Source organism: Scyliorhinus torazame, chromosome 13, assembly GCF_047496885.1.
Source record: "Scyliorhinus torazame isolate Kashiwa2021f chromosome 13, sScyTor2.1, whole genome shotgun sequence".
NCBI classification, from domain to species: domain Eukaryota; kingdom Metazoa; phylum Chordata; class Chondrichthyes; order Carcharhiniformes; family Scyliorhinidae; genus Scyliorhinus; species Scyliorhinus torazame.
In genome coordinates, this window is record NC_092719.1 from 41,001,737 (window position 1) to 41,027,579 (window position 25,843).

General features: G+C 45.0%; 2 protein-coding genes across 3 annotated transcripts in view; one reads left to right on the forward strand and one right to left on the reverse strand.

Moving 5' to 3' along the window:
• Positions 1-13,880, reverse strand: part of selenoo1 (selenoprotein O1) — a 31,310-nt gene extending 17,430 nt beyond the window's left edge. The window contains exons 1-6 of one of the 2 annotated variants that reach the window (XM_072471434.1): positions 13,340-13,880; positions 11,518-11,721; positions 11,216-11,396; positions 9,663-9,793; positions 6,739-7,019; positions 5,706-5,862 (exon numbers count right to left, since the gene is read on the reverse strand). In XM_072471434.1, the coding sequence (XP_072327535.1) occupies positions 5,706-5,862; positions 6,739-7,019; positions 9,663-9,793; positions 11,216-11,396; positions 11,518-11,721; positions 13,340-13,848 (1,463 nt within the window). In that variant the 5' untranslated portion in view covers positions 13,849-13,880. The remainder of the gene's footprint in view (positions 1-5,705; positions 5,863-6,738; positions 7,020-9,662; positions 9,794-11,215; positions 11,397-11,517; positions 11,722-13,339) is intronic. The other variant, XM_072471433.1, reaches the window with a different exon arrangement.
• LOC140387991 (traB domain-containing protein-like) overlaps positions 1-25,843 on the forward strand; it is a 209,365-nt gene that overhangs the window by 2,164 nt on the left and 181,358 nt on the right. The window lies entirely within an intron of this gene.

Below are 25,843 nucleotides of genomic sequence, written 5' to 3' on the forward strand. Positions count from 1 at the left end.
TGCTTTTCTCAATTCTCTTAAAAAAAGCCTTCGTGACCATCACCGGGAGGCACTGAAGCACAAAGAGGAATCTCGGGAGAACCACCATTTTAACCGCCTGCACCCTACCCGCCAGTGACAGGGACACCATGTCCCATCTCTTGAAATCCTCCTCCATCTGTTCCACCAATCGTGTTAAATTAAGCCGGTGCAAGGTTCCCCAATTCTTGGCTATCTGAATCCCCAAGTATCGGAAGTCTCTTGTTACCTTCCTCAGCGGTAAATCCTCTATTTCCCTGCTCTGCTCCCCCGGATGCACCACAAACAACTCACTTTTCCCCATGTTCAATTTATACCCCGAAAAATCCCCAAACTCCCCAAGTATCCGCATTATCTCTGGCATCCCCTCCACCGGGTCCGCCACATACAACAATAAATCATTCGCATCCAGAGATACCCGGTGTTCTTCTCCTCTCCTAAACACTCCCCTCCACTTCCTGGAACCCCTCAGTGCCATGGCCAGGGGCTCAATCACCAGTGCAGACAATAACGGAGACAGGGGACATCCCTGCCTCGTCCCTCTGTAAAGCCGGAAATAATCAGACCCCCGTCCATTCGTAACCACACTCGCCATCGGTGCCCTATACAGCAGCTGTACCCATCCGATATATCCATCTCCAAAGCCAAATCTCCTCAGCACCTCCCACAGATAATCCCACTCCACTCTATCAAATGCTTTCTCGGCATCCATCGCCACCACTATCTCCGCTTCCCCCTCTGGCGGGGGCATCATCATTACCCCTAGCAACCTCCGTATGTTCGTGTTCAGCTGTCTCCCCTTCACAAACCCAGTCTGGTCCTCATGTACCACCCCCGGGACACAGTCCTCTATCCTCGTCGCCATTACCTTGGCCAGAATCTTAGCATCCACATTTAAAAGAGAAATGGGCCTATAGGACCCGCATTGCAGCGGGTCTTTTTCCTTCTTTAGGAGGAGCGATATCTTTGCCTCTGACATAGTCGGGGGCAACTGCCCCCTTTCCCAAGCCTCATTAAAGGTTCTCGTCAGAAGCGGGGCCAGCAAGTCCATATACTTCCTATAAAATTCCACCGGGAATCCGTCTGGTCCCGGGACCTTCCCCGCCTGCATGCTCCCAATCCCTTTCATTACCTCCTCCATCTCAATCTGTGCTCCCAGTCCCGCCCTCTCCTGCTCCTCCACCTTAGGGAATTCCAGCTGATCCAGAAAGCACATCATTCTCTCCTTCCCTTCCGGGGGCTGAACTTTATATAATCTTTCGTAGAATACCTTGAACACCCCATTCACTCTCTCCGCTCTCCGCTCCATCTCTCCCTCCTCGTCTCTCACCCCCCCTATCTCCCTCGCTGCTCCCCTCTTCCTCAGTTGGTGGGCCAGCAACCGGCTCGCCTTCTCCCCATATTCATACTGTACACCTTGTGCCTTCCTCCATTGTGCCTCTGCATTACCCGTAGTCAACAGGTCAAATTCTACATGTAGCCTTTGCCTTTCCCTGTACAGTCCCTCCTGCGGTGCCTCCGCATATTGTCTGTCCACCCTCAAAAGTTCTTTCAGCAACCACTCCCTTTCCCTACCCTCCTGCTTTCCTTTATGTGCCCTAATAGATATCAGCTCCCCTCTAACCACTGCCTTCAACGCCTCCCAGACCACTCCCACCTGAACCTCCCCACTGTCATTAAGCTCCAAATACCTTTCAATACACCCCTTCACCCTTAAACATACCCCCTCATCTGCCAATAGTCCCATGTCCATTCTCCAGGGCGGGTGCTGTTCTTTTTCCTCCCCTATCTCCAGGTCCACCCAATGTGGAGCATGGTCCGAGATAGCTATTGCCGTGTACTCCGTCCCTGTCACCTTCGGGATCAGCGCCCTTCCCAATACAAAACAGTCTATCCGTGAATATACTTTATGGACATAGGAGAAAAACGAGAACTCCTTACTCCTCGGCCTGCTAAAACTCCAGGGGTCTACTCCTCCCATCTGCTCCATAAAATCCTTGAGCACGCTAGCTGCAGCCGGCCTCCTCCCGGTCCTGGACCTCGATCTGTCCAGCCCTGGGTCCAGCACCGTATTAAAGTCTCTCCCCATTACCAACTTTCCCGCCTCTAGGTCCAGGATACGTCCCAACATTCGCCTCATAAAATTGGCATCATCCCAGTTCGGGGCATATACGTTCACTAGAACCACCGCCTCCCCTTGCAATCTGCCACTCACCATCACGTATCTACCCCCGCTATCCGCCACTATGGTCTTTGCCTCAAACAGTACCCGTTTCCCCAGTAATATAGCCACCCCCCTGTTATTTGCGTCTAACCCCGAATGAAACACCTTCCCCACCCATCCTTTGCGTAGTCTGACCTGGTCTATCAGTTTCAAATGCGTCTCCTGCAACATAACCACACCTGCCTTTAATTTCTTTAGGTGTGCGAGTACCCGTGCCCTTTTAATCGGCCCGTTCAGCCCTCTCACGTTCCACGTGATCAGCCGGGTTGGGGGGCTCTTTACCCCCCTCCCTTGTCGACTAGCCATCCCCTTTTTTAATCCAGCTCCTCACCCGGTTCCCACGTAGCCGTATCTCCCCCCGACGGCGCCCTCCCGCCTCGACTACCCACCCCTTACCAGCTCCCCCTTCTCCCCAGCAGCAGCAACCCAGTTAATCCCTCCCCCCCCCGCTAGATCCTCTTCTAGCATAATTGCACCCCCCATGTTGCTCCCAGAAGTCAGCAAACTCTGGCTGACCTCGGCTTCCCCCCGTGACCTCGGCCCCCACTGTGCGAGGTCCCCTCCTTCCTGCTTCCCTGTTCCCGCCATGATTACCATAGCGCGGGAACAAAGCCCGCGTTTCCCACTTGGCCCCACCCCTAATTGTCGGCGCCCACAATTCCTCATCCTTCCCCCCCCTCCCCCACGACATGGGGAAGAGAGAAAAGTTACAGGGTCGCAAGATTAACAACTTGAGAGATCATCCCTTCCCCCTTTTTCCCCCCCTTCACCCCACGTAATCACACCACCACTTTGTCCCAAACGTTCTTTTTCTGGCCCGCCTATTCCAGCTGCTCCTCCACAATAAATGTCCACGCCTCTTCTGCCGTCTCAAAGTAGTGGTGCTTCCCTTAGTGTGTGACCCACAGTCTTGCCGGTTGCAGCATTCCAAATTTGACCTTCCTTTTGTGAAGCACCGCCTTGGCCCGATTAAAACTCGCCCTCCTCGCCACCTCCGCACTCCAATCTTGATATACGCGGATCACCGCGTTCTCCCACCTACTGTTCAGAGTTTTCTTCGCCCATCTGAGGACCATCTCTCTGTCATTATATCGGAGAAATCTCACCACTATGGCTCGAGGTATTTCTCCAGCCCTCGGTCTTCGCGTCATAACTCGATAAGCTCCCTCCACCTCCAATGGGCCCGTCGGGGCCTCCGATCCCATTAACGAGTGAAGCATCATGCTCACATATGCCCCGACATCCGCCCCCTCCGCACCTTCGGGAAGACCAAGAATCCTTAAATTCTTCCTCCTCGCATTATTCTCCAACACCTCCAGCCTTTCCATACACCTTTTGTGTTGTGCCTCGTGCAGCTCTGTCTTCACCACCAGGCCCTGTATTTCGTCTTCATTATCAGCGGCCTTTGCCTTCACGACCCGAAGCTCCTGCTCCTGGGTCTTTTGTTCCTCCTTTAGCCCTTCAATCGCCTGTAATATTGGGGCCAGCAGCTCCTTCTTCATCTCCTTTTTAAGTTCTTCCACACAGCACCGCAGGAACTCTTGTTGGTCAGGGCCCCATACTAGACGGCCACCTTCCGATGCCATCTTGCTTTGTGCTTGCTTTCCTTGCCGCTGCTCTAGAGGATCCTCCGAAATCCGGCCACTTTCCTCTCCTTTTTCCATCTGTGTCCAGGGGGAATTCCCTTCTGGTTTACCGCACAGTGTTTTTAGCCGTTAAAATTGCCGTTGGGGCTCCTATTAAGAGCCCAAAAGTCCGTTCCACCGGGAGCTGCCGAAATGTGCGACTCAGCTGGTCATCGCCGCACCCGGAAGTCCTTGTCTACCATTTATGATGAGCTACAAAACTCCTTCTGCAAATATTTTAAAAATCTCAAAAGCCTTTCCCCACAAGTGAAATCATTTGTAATTTGCCATCTCTAATAAGGTTATTTCTGTGAGTAAATGACCCTCTGCCAGGAGCTACGTGCGACAAAATACAAGCTGCAATTTTTACTTCATATATTGAAGAATGTTTCTTATTCCCATAAGTATGAAGTCTCAAACCCAAGTAAATTGGCTAATCAATCAGACATCATATCTCATAATCATAATATCACTGATATCTAAACAAATAATATCCAACATCTCACTCATTAGCCTGAAATCTCAATACTAATAGTACAATACATAGTAATATCTTTTAAAATTATAACACTTTCCGAATGCCACAAGGTCACAAAATATTCCAACAGATAGAGTATGTTTCAATATTCAGAGATTGAATAATTATGGACAGAGATCAGCAGGCTATTGCAGATAGGAAACTGATAAATAGATACTCCGTGTAGGCCCTGTACTTCAATGTGTAAAAGTATTGAGAATATTTCAGTGTTGCAACTCATCATTCATTGTTACCTTTCACTACAGATCTGCAATTTACTCAGATTAGGAAAAAGTAGTTTGCAAGAAATAGCTTTTGTTCCTTTGTTTACATTTGACAAATGGGAGAATGATTTGCCACAAAACACATCGATCCCTCACTTAGCACTCCTGATGTGTTCCCGCAAAATGGTGTGTCAAAGATGCTTAAGGAAAATTACTTTACCATAAGAAAACAGGTAATAAGGGTGGATTACATTCCGACCTGTAATTTTTACAAAAAACTATTGGCTCTCTTGAACATAACTGGCTCAAAAATCATCTTACTAACTTGTAATAACTTATGGTCCAACTTACCTCCAGCTCACTGACTCCCTTGACTCTCAACCTCTCCCATTTGTTTCTTCTCTCCCTGATCTGTTCATCCTCTCGCTCTTCCCTCTGCAGCTCTCTCTCCTGAACCCGTGCTGTGACTGAGAGCTCAGGAAAGCAGTGGCGAGCGAGAGGCAGCGAGCCATAGGAGCTGTGAGTAGGTGGGAGGGAGTAGGGTGGGGTAGGTGGTCAAGAAAACAGATGGCCAGCTGGGAGGCTTGGGGATGCAGTGAGTCGGGTGGGTCGGGATGAGAGTACTTGCGAGTGGGACAGGGAGTACTTGCAAGTGCTCAGTAACCATACTAATTCAAAGATTATGGTAGCACTAAAAGGGAACGTCCCTAATTTACCAACCGCATTGGAATGAAAATGCACTACTTTACCTATTATTCAATTAACAATTATTAATAGGGCTGTAGAGGCTGGAGCGTTAAACATATTCAAGGCGGAGATAGACAGGTTTTTAATCAGTAAGGGAATCAAGGTTTAGGAGGATAATGTGGGAAATTAGAGTTGAAGAGTATCATATCAGATCATTCATGATCTCATTGAATGGCGGAGCAGACTTGATGGGCGGAATGATCTACTTCTGTTCCTACGCCTTATGATCTTATAGGAACTGCTGCACAACAACGTAATTAATTTGCAAACTACCTATGACAACACAGCTTATTAGATATAGCAGGCATGTGTAAAATGATGTATTATGTACCCTAGGTTTACATTCTTACCGTGGATCCATGGTTGGTTTGGAGGCCAGTTTTAGCTCTTCCAATGTTGCACATTGTTCGATCAGCTTTCCAAGAAATTCTTCCAGTGTAAAAAGAGTGGAAGCTCCGGGAATTGGAATTTCACTAAGCAAACGGAAGGTGTTCGTAAAATCTGCACCTGCACGAAGAAGACACAAGTTATTAAATACGTGCTTGCAATTTGGATTTATTTAATTCTCATTCACTGCACAGGTACTGCACGGTAGCATTGTGGATAGCACAATTGCTTCACAGCTCCAGGGTCCCAGGTTCGATTCCGGCTTGGGTCACTGTCTGTGCGGAGTCTGCACATCCTCCCCATGTGTGCGTGGGTTTCCTCCGGCTGCTCCGGTTTCCTCCCACAGTCCAAAGATGTGCAGGTTAGGTGGATTGGCCGTGATAAATTGCCCTTAGTGTCCAAAATTGCCCTTAGTGTTGTGTGGGGTTACTGGGTTATGGGGATAGGGTGGAGGTGTTGACCTTGGGTAGGGTGCTCTTTCCAAGAGCCGGTGCAGACTCGATGGGCCGAACGGCCTCCTTCTGCACTGTAAATTCTATGATAATCTATGATAAAGAGATGAAGTAAAAAGTAGGAGGCTTTGCAGCGTATCTGATCATTTGGATTGGCATTTAGGATTTGGAAGGAAATCTGAACAGCACAAACAAGTCATAACATTTCACTAATCCTGCTACTGTATTCACGCATTTTCTCTTTTTCATTGCTTCAGGCCTTCATTCTGTACTTTTTTAATAACCCGTTCGCCAACAAAGTAGCACACGGGAGATCTTTAGAGAAAAATAACGGGTTTGGAATTAGGGAATCAGTATGCAATCTGGTTTCAGGATTATTTAGATTGAGAGAACAGTAAGAGTTTAAGGACAGTTTTTAATGGTTGTCAATGGTTTCGGGATAGGGGCTGAGAGGGAATGCTATCGACACCTGCAGATTATACCAGAATAGAAGTATGGTTAATTATTTCGAAGATTAAAGAAAGTTTGCAACGTTCATTCTAACCTGCTATCTGTAAAACATGCAACAGCTCAGAAACTAATTCTTCATCCTCTGCCTTCTCATGTCGAAGAAGTCCCAATTTTTTTCTCATTTTTTGCTGGTAATGTTGCTCGAATTCTGCATTGTACTCCTCTTCAATGATAGGCTGACTCTCCTCCAGGGGCAGCTCAGGGACCAAGGCCTCAGCCAATTTGCTCAGGTTCCATTTACAGATTTCAGGTTGACGGTTGTAAGCATAGCGGCCTCCATTATCAGAACCATTACATATATAATCTGGATCAAATCTTTAAATAGTTGGAGGGAGAAACAGGCGTCAAATCAATCATGGTGGAGCATTTTATGTTCTATTTGCAGTACAATGTATTACTAAAGTCAAATGTTTATTCTCACACCTGGATTATTTTACATGAAAGGTAATTTTGCGACATATATAAAAGCCTCAAATATATGCACGATATATGTGCATCCACTTCAGAAAATACAAACGTAGGTTCTTGAAAATTCAGAGAAAGGATTGTTGATCTAAACCAAAAATGTACTGCAGCAATTGAATAAAATTAAATGCAATGTATTTTTCATTTACTGCTACATAATGCAATTCAAAATACAGATTAGGTCATGAGAAAACATATTAATTTAGTGAATTTGTTCATTTGTTGAGCAATATTCACGTTAGATAATGAAATATGCGCCATTTTGGTATTTAGTGTGATTACCAAGCACTTCCAGGTCACAGGTGCTATATGATCAGGTTTAGAGTAAAATCCTCCTTTCCATAACCCACAATGTACAGCAGCCCCAAACAAGAGAAACACTCCCTACTAGCAACATTTTGTCATACGGACTTGTGTAAAAGTCGTCACATTTTTTAGACCAACCTTTTTTGGTTAAAGGTCACGGGGTCAGATTTTACACCGATAATGTTTCCGAAGTGGTAACATCCGTGCTTCATTTGGGCTCAAGTGGAATCCCCCAAAAAATGCTGCATTGGAATAACATTTTAAAAAACGAATGGCATTCATATGAATTATCATTCAGAATCTGATCACTAATCATTTGAATAAAAACAGAACTTAAATGTAAAATGTTTATAAGCATTTATTTTCCAGTATTCTGTTTAATTAGCACTTCTACATTTACCATGAAATAAATTCATTGTCAGCTCCAGGATTATACTTTGGTTCTGAATTTTTTGAGTTTTGATCAATGAAAAATTGGGGTTGTCTTTTGTACCAGGTATATGAAAAATTCATTTCTTTGGCTAAATATAACGGGGTTGACCTTTACACGAGTATATACAGTCATTTGTTTTTAATTCCACCTTCATTGAGTGAGATCATTTTAGTGTCAAATTCGGAGACCCATTTCCCCAGGAAGTGGGTTCAGCTACACCAACGAGGCGGCAAGTAATGAACAGAAACCTAAACATTGGGGCTTTTCTGCCAAATGCCAAGAGGGTCAACAAATAATCTGATAGAAGTCTCCAATATTATGAAATGTTAAGGACAATGTAATTGATGGTCAGAGAGATGGTAACACCAGAACACAAATTTTAAATGACCACAAAAAAAGTGCGGTTAGAATGTTCAACACTATCATATACCATTGTCAAAGCATTAGATTAATTCATTTAAGAGAAAATATTAATTACTGGGAGTGAGCAGGAGAATTTGAAGTCTGTTATATGGCTCAAATGGAGGGAGACACCATTTCCCATTCCTGTGGTATCATTCGAACCCAGGTTTTTGTGCTGTATTTTTCTATGTTCTATGTTCTAGATATCATATGAACAAGGAGCAGGAGTGGACCATTGGTTTGGTGATCGAAGCTAAAGTGTGGTTGTGGAGGGTTGTTTTTCAAACTGGAGGACTGTGACGAGCGGTGTGCCTCAGGGATCGGTGCTGGGTCCACTGTTATTTGTTTTTTTTAATATATATTGATTTGGATGAGAATGTAGGAGGCATGGCTAGTAAGTTTGCAGATGACACCAAGATTGGTGGCATAGTAGATAATGAAGGTTATATAAGATTGCAACAGGATCTTGACCAATTGGGCCAATGAACGGCAGATGGAGTTTAATTTGGATAAATGTGAGGTGATGGATTTTGGTAGATCAAATCAGGGCAGGACCTCCTCAGTTAATGGTGGGGGGCTGGGGAGAGCTACAGAACAAAGAGATCTAGGTTCATCGGTCCTTGAAGGTGGAGTCGCAGTGGACAGGGTGGTGAAAAAGGCATTCAGCATGCTAGGTTTTATTAGTCAGAATAATGAATAGGTGGAAGATCAGCAATGCATGGAGTTATTCCGCAAAGCCCATACCTCAAAGACAAGAAGTCAATTAAAAAGTGAATTTCAGCTTTGAATCCTGTTTTTCTGGTCGACTTATGCAGAAGTTGGAAGTTTTGGTCCATAGGAAATGCACAACTGCTCAGCTAACTTGTGTGTTGGGTGCAGGAATCAGAGTTATCAATATCTACATCCACACTCCTGTGACACTGTACATTGATACTTCAATATATTGCACATCAAGGAGCTACCATCTCACACTACGGAGTAAATAGCCCCAGAATGTTTCTTTTAAAATAGAGGTTGAATACAATTTATGAAAATCCAGTGAAGGGTTGACCTGTTCCAAAAGTTACATTCACCACACAAAAAACAACTGCCTGGAAAAGCCCATGGCAGCAACCTCTTCATCTTGGCTGAAAGAGCAGCACAAAGGCAGAAGTATAAAATAAAAATAGAAAAATTACTAAATGTCTTCCGATGCAACACTTGTTATCATTGGTAACATGACATGTTGTACGACAGAAATTTTGCAAGTTCCACTGACGATGCCTATGGCGTGTTTGGCAACTGTGTTCGAAACAAAGTTTTAATCCTGCAAAATTATAAATAATTCCGCACTGCATTCAAAATCCACATACCTATCCATGAATCCAAAAGGTCCATAGTCAATGGTGAGCCCTACGATGCTCATGTTATCTGTGTTCAGAACACCATGACAAAATCCAACACATTGCCATTCAGCAACCAGTCTGGCTGTCCTCTTGGTTATCTGTAGATAAACAGGGCCACATTTAGATGTATAATAAAGCCACTATCCAATTTCAAGATAGAGCTTTGCAAAAAAAAAAAACAAGTTTCGAAATGTACCCAAGTTGTGTAAATTTAAGTAACAGTTCCATTTTCAGTTTTGTGTTCAAGGTAATCCTGGGAAAATAAACCATGACAACATTCATTTCTCTTTCTATTTCCACGAGTAATGTTTCACAGCTTCGTTAAATAAATGCTTATTGAAATAGTCATTTGCTGCTATTGTGTAAAATATAGGGGGAAGAAAACCTCACCAAAAAGTTTGAACTGATAGTCGCTTTACATTAGCACATTTAAAATGTTACACTGATACAAATAGTGAGCTCAAAATTCAAAACTTATTGTCCATTTCGAAATTCATTGCTTGGTCATTAAAAAAAGCCTCATGCAAATAACACAATGAAAAAGAAAAATTCCATCAGCAATGTAAAATTATTGTCGCTGCCAAAAAGGCAACAGAGGCAGAGACACAAACAGGCAGACAGAAAAGAGAGCGAGAGAGAGAAAAATGCTTCCCATCATCATGGAATCCAGACTTTACTTACTTTAATATTGTTTCTAAAATTGCCACAAATATTTTAAGCAGCCAAAATTATAGGACCTGGCAGTACTTAACATAAAGGGGAAAATCAATTGTAAGGCTGGTATGTATGAAGTACTGTGGACATGGCACAAGTTTGTCAAGGCTAGAAATAGGAGGTTGCCAAGGGAAGATAACTGATCTTCAGTGCGAAGAAGGCATGTATTTGGGTTTATCTAGATACATCAAGTATGATTCTCCAACTAGGAGACACTACAGTCCCTAACTTTCTATTTGGCCAAACAAACATTGGAACCGATAAAGCAGTTTTAGAGATTTAATGCTCAGCTGTCATGACATGCAGGATTTTACCTCAAAGGACCACCTTCAGAAATAACCATTCAGGACAAGTGCTTACATCTTTAACGAATGTTATGCATTTCCCCTTCCTTCTGGTACGTCAACAAACCTTCAATCTCCATGTCATGTACACAGAGGAACTTGGATGAATGTTGCCCTTTAGAATGCAGAGGTGCAGATATCCCCTACCCAGCTGAGATCAGCTGACTAACCAGACCATGAAACAAACTTGGAACATTCCTGGCCTGTTTAGGAATTGTCCAGTCCCACCTATGATGGAAATGGTCGCAGACAGGACAGAACATCTGACTGACCTGCTTTGGGCGGGCCTGGAAAATCCCACCCTACGTAGTGTGCACTATAGTGTAGTCTTGTACACAGTTAGTAATAACAGAACATATAATGGTAAAAAAAAGTAATTTGTATCTTGGTGCACACAAAGGGCAAAAACAAGTAAATGGCATAGTATTCAACTGCACAGTTACTTATTTCATACATTCTTACCTCTCTGAAGAAAGCAGCATTTCGCTGTAATGTGTTCTGGGAATGTGCACTCTGAATTTCTGGATAGAATATTCCAATAACATAGTCAAGCATTTGGACTCGAATATCATTTCTACCGCAACTAGGTCCCTTTCGACCTGTAGATTCATCCATAGGTTTAAATATCTCAAAGGATCCAAAACTGATTTTAAAACATATAACAAGATGTGTTTACTTGTAGGTAATGAATTATGAGTAACTATAACATTTTATAAATTCTGAACATTTGCACAAATTTACACAAAAAACAGAAATCCTAATACCGTAAAAATGTAGGAGCAATGCGCAGAACAATAGTGCATTTTTCATATATTGGATGTCCATCATACAACACATCCCTCATGACTTTAGTATCTGATGTCACACAAGTACCCCCTCGTGTTGTTGGAATTCCCAGATGGAACATGGCCTCACTACAGAGAAATTCTCTTATACTGGAACGAAGCACCTTTCGACCATCTGATTGTCTGTCAAAAGTAAACATGAACATAATTGAAATAAAAGATTCAAATACAAGATTACTATATAAAATACGATATGCAACTATGATTCAACACTAAAACCTGTGATAGGTTTATACTGAAAGCAGATGCATTGTGCCGCAACAAAACTCATCTCGCATTTTTAACATAAGAAAACATCCCAAGGCTTAATCCGAAATAAATGGATGAAGAGCAGAAAAAAGATATTAGGAAAGCTGACCCAAAAGCTGGTCAATGACATATGTGTTGTGGTTGGTATGAGATGAGGAGAAGATGAAGGGGCTGAAGTGCTTAGGTAGGGAATTTTAGAATGTTTAGCCTCGGTGGTTGAAGGCACAACAGTCAGTAGCATCACAGAAGGCATTGCGGTCTATGGTGCAATGGGAGAGTGGGGTTGATGCAATTCCATGAAAATCCAGAGTAGCAACAGAGAGGGGTTGTAGGCCTGACATGAGCACAAAGATCAAGGCTGACAATCTGGTGCAGTACTGAGGGATTGCGGCACTGTTGACAGTGCCATCTTCCGAATGAGACATTCAACCAAAGTCGCATCTGCCTGCTTGGGTGGATGTACAAGATCCTAGACACTATTTCGAGGAAGAGCAGGGGAGTGTCCTGGCCAACAGTACAACAGTGTGGTGCGTTACAGATTACCTGGGGAGCATAAACTCCTCTGGCATGATGACACAGTGGTTAACACTGCTGCTTCACAGTGCCAGAGACTAGTGTTCAATTCCGGCCTTGGGTGACTGTGTGGAGTTTGCACATTCTCCCCGTGTCTGCATGGATTTACTCTCAGCCACAAAGATATCCAGGTTAGGTGGAATGGCCATGCTAAAATTGCCGGTAGGGTTACGGGAATAGGGCGGAGGAGTGGGCCTAGGTAGGGTGCACTTTCAGAGGGTCAGTGCAGACTCAATGGGCAAATGATCTCCTTCTGCACTGCAGGGATTCTATGAGCATGCTCTTTAACATGCATGTTGTCATCTGGAGCTATGGATAATGCAGGCTCTAACTTCTGATTGCATGGCTGATCAGGAATCTCTCCTGGATTTACCGCCTGCCATTGGGACCTTTTGGAAGGATTTACAGGTTGGAATAATTGATAAAATAGGGATGGGCGTCATGCCTTGAGGAAAAAAATACGAGTTTCCATTTGCGGGAACCCTGCATTACAGTTCAGAAACCATTGGGAGAACCAGGAAGCAAGGAAAGATTGCATGCGGAATGGGTCATGCCCCTAAACTCTGCGCTCGTCTAAAACAGACAAACATTGCTCCCTGGATAACAATTCAGCAGGGTGATTACACTTTCAGCCATTTGTGCCAATTAAGCCAAATGTATATTTACACTAAAAAAAAACAAAGCTTGCATTTATAGAGGTGTTCCTCATGGCAAAAAAAAAGTTGAGTGAAGGGTGGAAAAATAGGAATGGAGCAGAAATAAAGGAGGAACGTGGAGAGGGGAAGAGCCCAAATTTAGGATTGGACTGAGCAGGCCTCCAGGAGAGGCGCAGCTGGATTTAAACTGGACTTTAACCCCCCCCCCCCCCTGTCTGTCTGAAGCTTATTGTAGTCTGTAAAGCCAGTGTGTTTGTACTGACCTGGAGTAAGGGGTCGGTCCGGCGCCTTTGATCTGCAGCTCCCACCTGTGCCCCTTGCTGTTGAGCACCTCGCCCAGGTACAAGGCCGCGCCGTCGCCCAGCTGCCCGGCGAAGCTGCCGAACTGGTGTCCGCAGTAGCAGTGGGCGGCGGGCTCCGAGCCGGCCAGCTGCCGGTTGCCGCTGAAGTACTCGGCCAGCTCCTGCTCCCAGCCCGGCTCCCCCTCCGGCTCCAGGTCGAGGAGGCGGAGGGCCGGCAGCGACTGGGCCACCAGCCGGGGCCGCTCGACCGGCGCCGCCCGCACCCGCGAGAAGCAGGCGGCCGGCACCTGGCGGGAGCCCGGCTCCCGGGGCGGCTCGACGGGCAGCGAGCGCAGCGCCAGGTTGTCGAAGCGGAGGCTCCGCAGGCCGGCAGTGCCCATGGCCCGGCGGCCGCTCCTCAGCCCACCGGCTCGGTGCTGGTGTCGGTACCGGAGAGCTCGGCGGGCGCAGTGAGCCGCACTCACTGCCATACACAACCCGGCCACAGAACTGTCCCGAGCTGAGGGTCACACACACACACTCCCCAAATATCACAGCTGCTGCACACTGACACACTCCCAATGTATCCAGCCCCTTTCACTTTGTCAGGGCTTTGCTTTTGGACTCAGTGTTCATTTATTACTTTGTGGTTGGTTTTACAGGACATTTTTGTTGCTCAGTGATTGAGTGGAGGGCGGACGTCTCAATGCCCAGGCGGAAATTTGCCACCTCAACCATTCCCTCACATCCAGCCATTCCCTCAGACAATAGCCGGTAACTCGGCGGGTGGAAGAAAAACTCGCATTTGCCCAGAGCTTTATTATTAAATCTTTGTCTCAAGTAGGCTGACATTAACACTGCAATGGAGTGACTGTGAAAATCCCCTGGTCGCCACACTCTGGCGCTTGGCCGGGTTACACAGAGGGAGAATTCAGAATGTCCAAATTACCTAACAGCCCGTCTTTCGGGAGTTGTGGGAGGAAACCGGAGCACCCGGAGGAAACCCATGCAGACACAGGGAGAAAGTGCAGACTCCGCACAGACAGTGACCCAAGGCCGGAATCGAACCTGGGACCTTGCGCTGTGAAGCAACAGTGCTAAACACTGTGCCCTTTTCAACACGCTTTCCATCCAATGAAGTGTCGTTGTTGCAAAGTGGGAGAGGAGGCCACCTCACACAATCCCCCCGCCCCACTCCACAAACAGTCCCAATAATGGACAGATGATTTGCTTTTGTGATTGAGGGATAAATGTTGGCCAGGACACTCCCCTGCTCTTCCTCAAAATAGTGTCTAGGATCTTGTACATCCACCCAAGCAGGCAGATGCGACTTTGGTTGAATGTCTCATTCGGAAGATGGCACGGGCGACAGTGCCACAATCCCTCAGTACTGCACCAGATTGTCAGCCTTGATCTTTGTGCTCATGTCAGAAAGGCAAAATATACTTCAATTTCCAGTGCAGTGTGGCATGGAAAGACATTTGAAATGGGTGAAATTTATGTAAATTCTATAGTTGTATCATTAATTAATTGCAATTTTTTATTTAAATTTGTTTGGGGTAATGGTTGTTCTTTTGATTTTGATTTGATTTATTGTCACGAGGTACAGTGAAAAGTATTAAACTGCGTACAGTTCAGACAGATCGTTCCATATATGAAAAAACATAGGACATACGATAAATACACAATGTAAATACATTGGGTGAAGCATATGGAGTGTAGTACTAAGTAGAGAAGATGTGTGGAGAGATCAGTTCAGTCCGTAAGAGAGTCATTCAGGAGTCTGAAAACAGCGGTGAAGAAGCTGTTTTTGAACCCGTTAGTGCATGTTCTCAGACTTTTGTATCTTCTGCCTAATGAAAGAGGTTGGAAGAGAGAATAACCCGGGTGGGATGCGTCTTTGATTATGCTGCGTGCTATCCCAAGGCTGCGGGAGGTGTAGACAGAGTCAATGGATGGGGGAGGATTCATGTGGTGGACTGGGCTATGTTCATGACTCTCTGTAGTTTCTTATGGTCTTGGGACGAGGAATTGCCATACAAGGCTGTGATGCAGCCAGATGGGATGCTTTCTATGTGCATCTGTTAAAATTGGTAAGTGTCAACGTGGACATGCCGAATTTCCTTAGTTTCCTGAGGAAGTATAGGCGCTGTTGTGCTTTCTTGTTTGTAACACTGATGTGAGTGGACCAAGACAGATTGTTGGTGATGTGCACACCTAGGAATTTGAAGCTGTCAACCATCTCCATCTTGCCGTCATTGATGCAGACAGGGGTGTGTACAATACTTTGCTTCCTGAAGTTAATGTCAGCTCCTTAGCTTTACTGATGTTGTCCTCACACAATGCCACTAGGTTCTCTATTGTCCTCCTGTACTCTGACTCTTCATTGTTCAAGATCCGACCCACGAAGGCCATGTCATCAGCAAACTTGTAGATGGAATTGGAACCAACTTTTGCCAGAGTATAGGGGGTAGAGTAGGAGGCTAAGTACACAGCCTTGCGGCGCCCCAGTATTGAGGTCTTCATGGAGGAGGTGTTGTTGTTTTTCCTTACTGATTGTGGTCTGTGGGTCAGGAAGTCGAGGATTCAGTTGTAGAGGGAGGAGCCAAGTCCTAGGTTTCGGAGTTTTGATATGAGCTTGGCTGGAGTTACAGCGTTGAAGGTGGAGCTGTAGTCAATGAACAGGAGTTTGAAGTAGGAGTTCTTGTTGTTGAGATGCTCCACAAGCCAATTTGGCCTTTTATTCTCTTACAAATTCAACAATTGGTGCTAATCAAATAGCATCACATTGCTCTGCTTGCTCACTTATTTGAGTACAATCATCAGCCTTCCTTATTCAATAACATTCCTGTATTAAAAAAGAAAATTAAAAGTAATTATTTAATAATTGAATTAATCTTACAGTATATGATTTTCTAACACAATGTGGCATTTTTATATTCTTTCAAGGACATTCGCCAATAACTTAAAGCATGAATGGTAGATAATCACAAGGGACTGACTGGGTTGGAACTCTCCTTAATTTATTTAGCTCCATGAGAAAGCTTGCATTTATAACATCTTTAACTAGGAAAAACAACTCAATATTGCTCTGCAAAGATGTAATCAGGCAAAAACAGATGAGAGACAGTGAAACCAATATTAAAGAGGGGAGACTAAAAGCTTTTTCGATGGGTTAAGTTTTCAGAGCAGTTTTAAAGCAGCAGAGGGAATTTGAGAGCAAATTCCAGCGCACTTGGCATAGAAAGTTGAAGGAGGTATAAGGAAAGGGGGTGGAGGGAATGAATAAGGGAAGGAGGAGATCTAAACATGTAGATGAAAATTTGATTTGGAGACATTGAGGGGCCAGGAGTCGATGGAAGTTTACACGGTCTGTAGCTATAAATGATCAGGACTTCATGCGGGGCAAGATAAAAGTAATGGGATTTTGCGTCAGTTGGAGTTTACGGCACATGAAGGATGGGGAGTGGCCTTGAGAGCATTACAATAATTGAATCTGGAATTGACCAAGGTTTGGATGAACTGAAATAGCAGCAGAATTGGGCGATTTTATGGAAGTGGAATTTGGGGGTCTTTGTGACAGGCAGGATACAAGGATTGAAGTTCTGTTCAGGATCGAATAGGATCCAAAGGTTGGGAACTGTGCAGGTTGTCTTGAGACGGTGACCATGGAGAGATGGAATGAGTAGTTAAAAAAAAAAAAGGAAAATATTGCATTTATATAGCATACTTCATGACCAAAATCCCAAACCACTTCACAACCAGTACTTACTTATTTTTAAAATAAAATTTTTTTTTAAGAGGACCCAATTATTCTTTTCCAATTAAGGGGCAAAACAGTGACCCAGGGCCAGGATTCCCAGTGCTAACTACTACACCACATGCTGCCCACACAGCCAGTACTTTTAAAGTGTAGGCACCTGTTAGACTTCACCTCATTGTTATGTAATTAATAAGGCTTAAGTTGTTGAATTGTACTGTGCCTAGGGTTAATGATGAAAAGCCTTAATATGTATATATTATTGGAAGATTGAAAGGTGAAGTCACATGGAATCAGAGGTGAGCTAGCAAGATGGGTACAAAACTTGCTCGGTCATAGAAGACAGTAGCGTTGGAAGGATGCTTTTCTGAATGGAGGGCTGTGATGAGTGGTGTTCCACAGAGATCAGTGGTGGGACATTTGTTGTTTGTGGAATAAATAAATAATTTGGAGGAAAATGTAACTGGTCTGATTAGTAAGTTTGCGAACATCACAAAGATTGGTGGAGTTGCGGATATTGAAGAGGGTTGTCAGAGGATACAGCAGGATATAGATCAGTTGGAGACTTGGGCAGAGAAATGGTAAATGGAATTTAATCCAGGCAAATGTGAGGTAATGCATTTTGGAAGGTCAAATACAGGTGGGAATTATAAAGAAAATGGCAGATCCCTTAGGAGTATTGACAGGCAGAGAGATCTGGGCTTACAGGTTCACAGACCACTGAAAGTGACAACGCAGGTGGACAAGGTAGTTAAGAAGGCATATGTCATGCTTGTCTTCATCGGTTGGGGCATGGAGTATAAAAATTGGCAAGTCATGCTGTACAGAACCTTAGTTAGTCTACATTTGGAATATTGCTTACAATTCTGGTCGCCACACTACCAGAAGGATGTGGATGCTTTGGAGAGGGTATAGGAGAGGTTTACCAGGATGTTGTCTGGTCTGGAAGGTATTAGCTATGAAGAGAGGTTGGATAAACCCTGATTGTTTTCACTGAAACAACGGAGGTTGAGGGGCAACCTGACAGAGGTTCACAAAGCTATGAGTGGCATAGACAGAGTGGATAGTCAGACGCTTTTTCCCAGCTTTGAAAAATCAATTACAAGGGGACATAGGTTTATGGTGTGAGGGGGAAAGTTTAGAGGAGATGTGCGAGGCAAATCTTTTACACAGAGGGTGGTGCGTGCCTGGAACACACTGTCGGGGGAGGTGGTGGAAGCAGATATGATGGTGATAATAATAATCTTTTATTGTCACAAGTATGAAGCTACTGTGAAAAGCCCCTAGACTCCACAATCTGGCGCCTGTTCGGGTAAGCTGGTACGGGAGTTGAACCTGCGCTGCTGGCCTATAGCGACATATAAGAGGCATTTGCTTTGCCAATACTGTAGGAATCCCTCTATGTACACTTTCAGATTATAAGGAATTAGCCAGACAGGGGTTCTGTGCTTAAACAAAGAACAAGATAAGTTTTTGAAACTATTTCCTGAATTAAAAAACTAAGCAATTCACAACCACTATTCATATATTACACACATTCACTGCCGCTGCCCCCAACACTTGCGCACACTAGTACAGATGGCAGAATAAGAGGATAGCTTAAAGATATATTACAGTTCATAAAGAAGATAAAATAAAGGAGTAGACGCTGTTTTTTTTGGCTGGTCTTGATGCAGTGATTCACGTTGTGCCCATTGTGTTCAGTTGACTTCCTGGTTGAACTTGTAGGGAACTGATTTCCACCTTTTATTCCAAAAGATCTTGATTTGTAGTAGATTTCTCTTCTCTGGATAGTTACTTTGCAAATCCGGTCACAATGCTTTAGGTAGAGAGGAACAGCGTCTTTCCAGCTTTTCAGTACAGCAATCTGATCTCTGTTCTCTGATCATTCTGACTTGGTGAACAGTTTGTAAAGTCCTGCTGGCTGTATATTCCAGAGGATTTCAATGAATCCATGTCTGCTGTAGTCATTGGATTTAGAACAGGTGATGTCTCGGATCGTGTTTTCCGGGTCCTTAAGGGGGAGGGGGAGCAGCCCCAAGTCGTGGTCCACATTGGCACTAACGACATAGGTAGGAAAGGGGACAAGGATGTCAGGCAGGCTTTCAGGGAGCTAGGATGGAAGCTCAGAACTAGAACAAACAGAGTTGTTATCTCTGGGTTGTTGCCCATGCCACGTGATAATGAGATGAGAAATAGGGAGAGAGAGCAATTAAACACGTGGCTACAGGGATGGTGCAGGCGGGAGGGATTCAGATTTCTGGATAACTGGGGCTCTTTCTGGGGAAGGTGGGACCTCTATAGACAGGATGGTCTACATCTGAACCGGAGGGGCACAAATATCATTGGGGGGAGATTTGTTAGTGCTCTTTGGGGGGGTTTAAACTAATGCAGCAGGGGCATGGGAACCTGGATTGTAGTTTTAGGGTACGGGAGAATGAGAGTATAGAGGTCAGGAGCACAGATTGGCGTCGCAGGAGGGGGCCAGTGTTCAGGTAGGTGGTTTGAAGTGTGTCTACTTCAATGCTAGGAGTATACGAAATAAGGTAGGGGAACTGGCAGCATGGGTTGGTACCTGGGACTTCGATGTTGTGGCCATTTCGGAGACATGGATAGAGCAGGGACAGGAATGGATGTTGCAGGTTCCGGGGTTTAGGTGTTTTAGTAAGCTCAGAGAAGGAGGCAAAAGAGGGGGAGGTGTGGCGCTGCTAGTCAAGAGCAGTATTACGGTGGCGGAGAGGATGCTAGATGGGGACTCACCTTCCGAGGTAGTATGGGCTGAGGTTAGAAACAGGAAAGGAGAGGTCACTCTGTTGGGAGTTTTCTATAGGCCTCCAAATAGTTCTAGGGATGTAGAGGAAAGGATGGCGAGGATGATCCTGGATAAGAGCGAAAGTAACAGGGTAGTTATTATGGGAGACTTTAACTTTCCAAATATTGACTGGAAAAAATATAGTTTGAGTACATTAGATGGGTCGTTTTTTTGTACAGTGTGCGCAGGAGGGTTTCCTGACACAATATGTTGACAGGCCAACAAGAGGCGAGGCCACGTTGGATTTGGTTTTGGGTAATGAACCTGGCCAGGTGTTGGATTTGGAGGTAGGAGAGCACTTTGGGGACAGTGACCACAATTCGGTGACATTTACGTTAGTGATGGAAAGGGATAAGTATACACCGCAGGGCAAGAGTTATAGCTGGGGGAAGGGCAATTATGATGCCATTAGACGTGACTTGGGGGGGATAGGTTGGAGAAGTAGGCTGCAAGTGTTGTGCACACTGGATAAGTGGAGCTTGTTCAAGGATCAGCTACTGCGTGTTCTTGATAAGTACGTACCGGTCAGGCAGGGAGGAAGGCGTAGAGCGAGGGAACCGTGGATTACCAAAGAAGTGGAATCTCTTGTTAAGAGGAAGAAGGAGGCCTATGTGAAGATGAGGTGTGAAGTTTCAGTTGGGGCGATGGATAGTTACAAGGTAGCGAGGAAGGATCTAAAGAGAGCTAAGACGAGCAAGGAGGGGCATGAGAAGTATTTGGCAGGTAGGATCAAGGAAAACCCAAAAGCTTTCTATAGGTATGTCAGGAATAAGCGAATGACTAGGGTAAGAGTAGGACCAGTCAAGGACAGGGATGGGAAGTTGTGTGTGGAGTCTGAAGAGATAGGCGAGATACCAAATGAATATTTTTCGTCAGTATTCACTCAGGAAAAGATAATGTTGTGGAGAAGAATGCTGAGACCCAGGCTATTAGAATAGTTGGCATTGAGGTACGTAGGGAAGAGGTGTTGGCAATTCTGGACAGGCTGAAAATAGATAGGTCCCCGGGGCCTGATGGGATTTATCCTAGGATTCTCTGGGAGGCCAGGGAAGAGATTGCTGGACCTTTGGCTTTGATTTTTATGTCACCATTGGCTACAGGAATAGTGCCAGAGAACTGGAGGATAGCAAATGTGGTCCCTTTGTTCAAAAAGGGGAGCAGAGACAACCCCGGCAACTATAGACCGGTGAGCCTCACATCTGTAGTGGGTAAAGTCTTGGAGGGGATTATAAGAGACAAGATTTATAATCATCTAGATAGGAATAATATGATCAGGGATAGTCAGCATGGCTTTGTAAAGGGTAGGTCATGCCTCACAAACCTTATTGAGTTCTTTGAGAAGGTGACTGAACAGGTAGACGAGGGTAGAGCAGTTGATGTGGTGTATATGGATTTCAGTAAAGCGTTTGATAAGGTTCCCCACGGTAGGCTATTGCAGAAAATACGGAGGCTGGGGATTGAGGGTGATTTAGAGATGTGGATCAGAAATTGGCTAGCTGAAAGAAGACAGAGGGTGGTGGTTGATGGGAAATGTTCAGAATGGAGTTCAGTTACAAGTGGCGCACCACAAGGATCTGTTCTGGGGCCGTTGCTGTTTGTCATTTTTATCAATGACCTAGAGGAAGGCGCAGAAGGGTGGGTGAGTAAATTTGCAGACGACACTAAAGTCGGTGGTGTTGTCGACAGTGTGGAAGGATGTAGCAGGTTACAGAGGGACATAGATAAGCTGCAGAGCTGGGCTGAGAGGTGGCAAATGGAGTTTAATGTAGAGAAGTGTGAGGTGATTCACTTTGGAAGGAATAACAGGAATGCGGAATATTTGGCTAATGGTAAAGTTCTTGGAAGAGTGGATGAGCAGAGGGATCTAGGTGTCCATGTACATAGATCCCTGAAAGTTGCCACCCAGGTTGATAGGGTTGTGAAGAAGGCCTATGGAGTGTTGGCCTTTATTGGTAGAGGGATTGAGTTCCGGAGTCAGGAGGTCATGTTGCAGCTGTACAAAACTCTGGTACGGCCGCATTTGGAGTATTGCGTACAGTTCTGGTCACCGCATTATAGGAAAGACATGGAGGCTTTGGAGCGGGTGCAGAGGAGATTTACCAGGATGTTGCCTGGTATGGAGGAAAAATCTTATGAGGAAAGGCTGATGGACTTGAGGTTGTTTTCGTTGGAGAGAAGAAGGTTAAGAGGAGACTTAATAGAGGCATACAAAATGATCAGGGGTTAGATAGGGTGGACAGTGAGAGCCTTCTCCCGCGGATGGAAATGGCTGGCACGAGGGGACATAGATTTAAACTGAGGGGTAATAGATATAGGACAGAGGTCAGAGGTAGGTTCTTTATGCAAAGAGTGGTGAGGCCGTGGAATGCCCTACCTGCAACAGTAGTGAACTCGCCAACATTGAGGGCATTTAAAAGTTTATTGGATAAGCATATGGATGATAATGGCATAGTGTAGGTTAGATGGCTTTTGTTTCGGTGCAACATCGTGGGCCGAAGGGCCTGTACTGCGCTGTATTGTTCTATGTTCTATGTTCTAATTGCATTTGATATCTCATCTCAGAAACATTTGAAAAGTTTCAGGATAATGCAACGCCTCAGGAGATGGGGTCTTTCATGCTCCCCAGGAAGTTTTTGTGTCTATTGTAAGGGTCCTTCCTGTTTATTCCCTTATTTCCCCTTTCTTTTATTTTTCCTATTATTATTTTAATCCATGGATGATTATTGGATATGTCTTTTTAAGGCAAGAAGCTTGTATCTTATACAGTGCAGAAGGAGGCCATTCGGCCCATCGATTCTGCACCGACCCACTTAAGCCCTCACTTCCACCCTATCCCCGTAACCCAATAAGTCCTCCTAACCTTTTTTTGGACACAAAGGACAATTTAGCATAGCCAATCCACCTAACCTGCATGTCTTTGGACTGTGGGAGGCAACCCACAGACTCAGGGAGAACGTGCAGACTCCGCACAGACAATGACGAATCAAACCTGGGACCCTGGCGCTGTGAAGCCACAGTGCTAGCCACTTGTGCTACTGTGCTTCAAGTAGGAAGAATCCAGAAGGCCGTGCTGGTTAAACAGAAGCTGCACACTGGCCGACATCAGTGACTGAAAGATGCATTGGGACTCAGTTTGATTAATTGGTTGGTGGCTGATGGATTGGCCCAAAAAGGCTGTCCTCTGCCCAGTAACAGGTGGTGATTTGATCTGATCCCACAGTTTTTAAGAGTTCCAAAGTTTAAGTTTGGTTTCAGTTTTGATTCTGGCAGCAAGGAGACAAGAACCTGAGGTGAGAGTGACTTCCCTTGACACCAAGGCAGCATTTGACTGAGTGTGGCATCAAGGAGTCTTAGCAAAACCGGAGTCAATGGGAATCAGGGGGAAACTCTCCGCTGGTTAGAGTAATATCTGGACAAAGGAAGATGGTTCTGGTGGTTGGAGGTCAATCACCTTGGCTCCAGGACATCACTGCAGGGGTTTCTCAGGGTAGTGTCCTAGGCCCAACCACCTTCAGCTGCTTCAACAATGACTTCCGTTCCATCATAAGGTCAGAAGTGGGGATAAGTGCACACTGTGCGATCTAACCATCAGCCTTTGACATTCAATGGCATTACCATCGCTGAATCATCCACAATCACCATCCTGCGGGTTACCATTGATCAGAAACTGAATTGGACTAGCCATATTAATACTGTGGCTACCAGAGCAGGCCAAAGGCGAGGAATATTACAGCGAGTAATCCATTCATGACCCCCCCCCCCCCCCCGCCCAAGTCTATCCACCATCTAGAGGGCACAAGTCAGGAGTGTAATGGAATACTCTTCACTTGCTTGGATGACAAAACAGCCCGCTTGATTGATCCCATCCTGGACAAACAAATCCGTTTGATTGCTACCCCTGCCACAAACATTCAGTCCCTCCACCACCAATGAACGGTGGCAGCCATCGACAAAATGCACTGCAGGAACTCGCCAAGGTTCCTTCACCTTCCAAACCCACAACTATCATCTAGAAGGAGACAAGCTTCAGATATCTGGGAACCCTACCATCTAGAGGTTCTCCTCCAAGTCTCTCACCACCCTGACTTTGAAATCTAATCATCGTTCCTTCACCGTCGCTGGGTCAAAATCCTGGAACTCCCTCCCTACCTGCACTGTGGGTGTACGTAACCTCGGACTGCAGAGGGTCAAGAAGGCAACTCGCCCACCACCTTCTGAAGGGCAATTACGGATGGGCAATAAATGCTGGCCTAACCAGCAACACCCACATCCCGTAAATGAATTTGTTAAAACCTCTGTTTTTCTCCGTGAAGGCTGTGTTTCTGAACTGACAAAGAGCCTGGATGAATCGATTTACAGAAGAACTATTACTGGCTGTGCAAGCCAAGTCCAGAAAGATCCAGCTAATTCACCCCAGACGACTACTGTGAGGACTGACTCTCTCTCCAGAAGGGGGCTGAATTCCTGAGACGAGAGAGGCCCGAAGACAAACCACAAACTGAAAACAAAGTTTGTCGTGAAGCAAGGGACCTCTCCAGGAAAAGTTGTGAGTAATGCATTTTAAACTAGAGTACCTGAATGAATTAATCTGCGAAGAAGACCACGAAGGTTCCAAATCAAAGACTTTAATCTGCAGGCTTGCTGTGAATAAATGTGTGCTAAAACCATCATCTGGAACAAAGACTCTTTCACCCCTCTGTGTTTGTCTGCCTTGTGTGTGTGGGTCGAGGGTGGGGGCAAGTTAAAGTGGGTATTTGGTATTTGCTTTAACCAATTGTATTTCTTGTTAGAATTAAATAAATTTAAAATACCCAATTAATTTTTTCCAATTCCATCTTTTGGGTTGTGGGGGTGAAACCCACACAGACATGGGAGAATGTGCAAACTCCACACGGACAGTGACCCAGGGCTGGGATCGAACCTGGGAACTCGGCGCTGTGAGGCAGCATGCCACTGTGCTTACCTAACCAACTGTATTTACTTCATATTACATTGCAGTTTTTGTTATAAACGTAATTATGTTTAGATTTGCAAACCCGATGACTGATTATTGGGCCAAAGACTTTGGGTATTTTTAATAAGAATTCTGGGTTAATTCACTTGTGTTGTGCACAGTACGAAGTCTTACAACACCAGGTTAAAGTCCAACAGGTTTGTTTCGATGTCACTAGCTTTCGGAGCGCTGCTCCTTCCTCAGGTGAATCCTGGTTGTGACTCTGGGAAGTTGTGACTGGGAAGGTGGGGCTGGAATTGACCGTGCATTAGCCCAGGGTGTCATAACACTGTTCCTTTTCATCCGACTTGATGGAATGCAGCTTGTACAATGTAACTGGCTGGCAGTCCTCAATTGTCTTAATATTAGTTCGTTTTTGGAAAAATTAGAAATTGTATCAAAAAATCACATTCTAAGTGACAAAATACTGTCACATAGGTTTAAGGGGAAAAAACATGTGGAATTGTGACTTGGACACGTTTGCACATTTCGGCTTCATTAACAATAAACAGAAGACAAAAGTGGGATGCTGATCAGTTAACAGCATGGCCTGAAAGCTAGAATTGTAAGTAAAGTGTTATCATTTGTTGTGGGAAGCCAGAACTCTTCCCACTGACCAACAACCTTAAATATAGGGTGCAAACTAAGCTTAGGTTGTTGTTGGGAAGCCAGAAGCACTCTCCATTGGTCAAGAATTGTAACAGATTGGTTATGGTTAGAATTATAGTTGTGTTGATACATGTACACAACCTGGGCTGAATGTTACAACAGTTGCCTGCAAAAAGCATATAAAAAAAGGACAGGTGTCAGGGGTCAGAATATATCAGAGGATACTTGCTCAGAGGCCTCTAGTCAGGGGAGAAAGTTAGGAGTTAGCAGTAGGACACATGCTAGAAAGTTAGCATTTGCATAAAAGTTTGC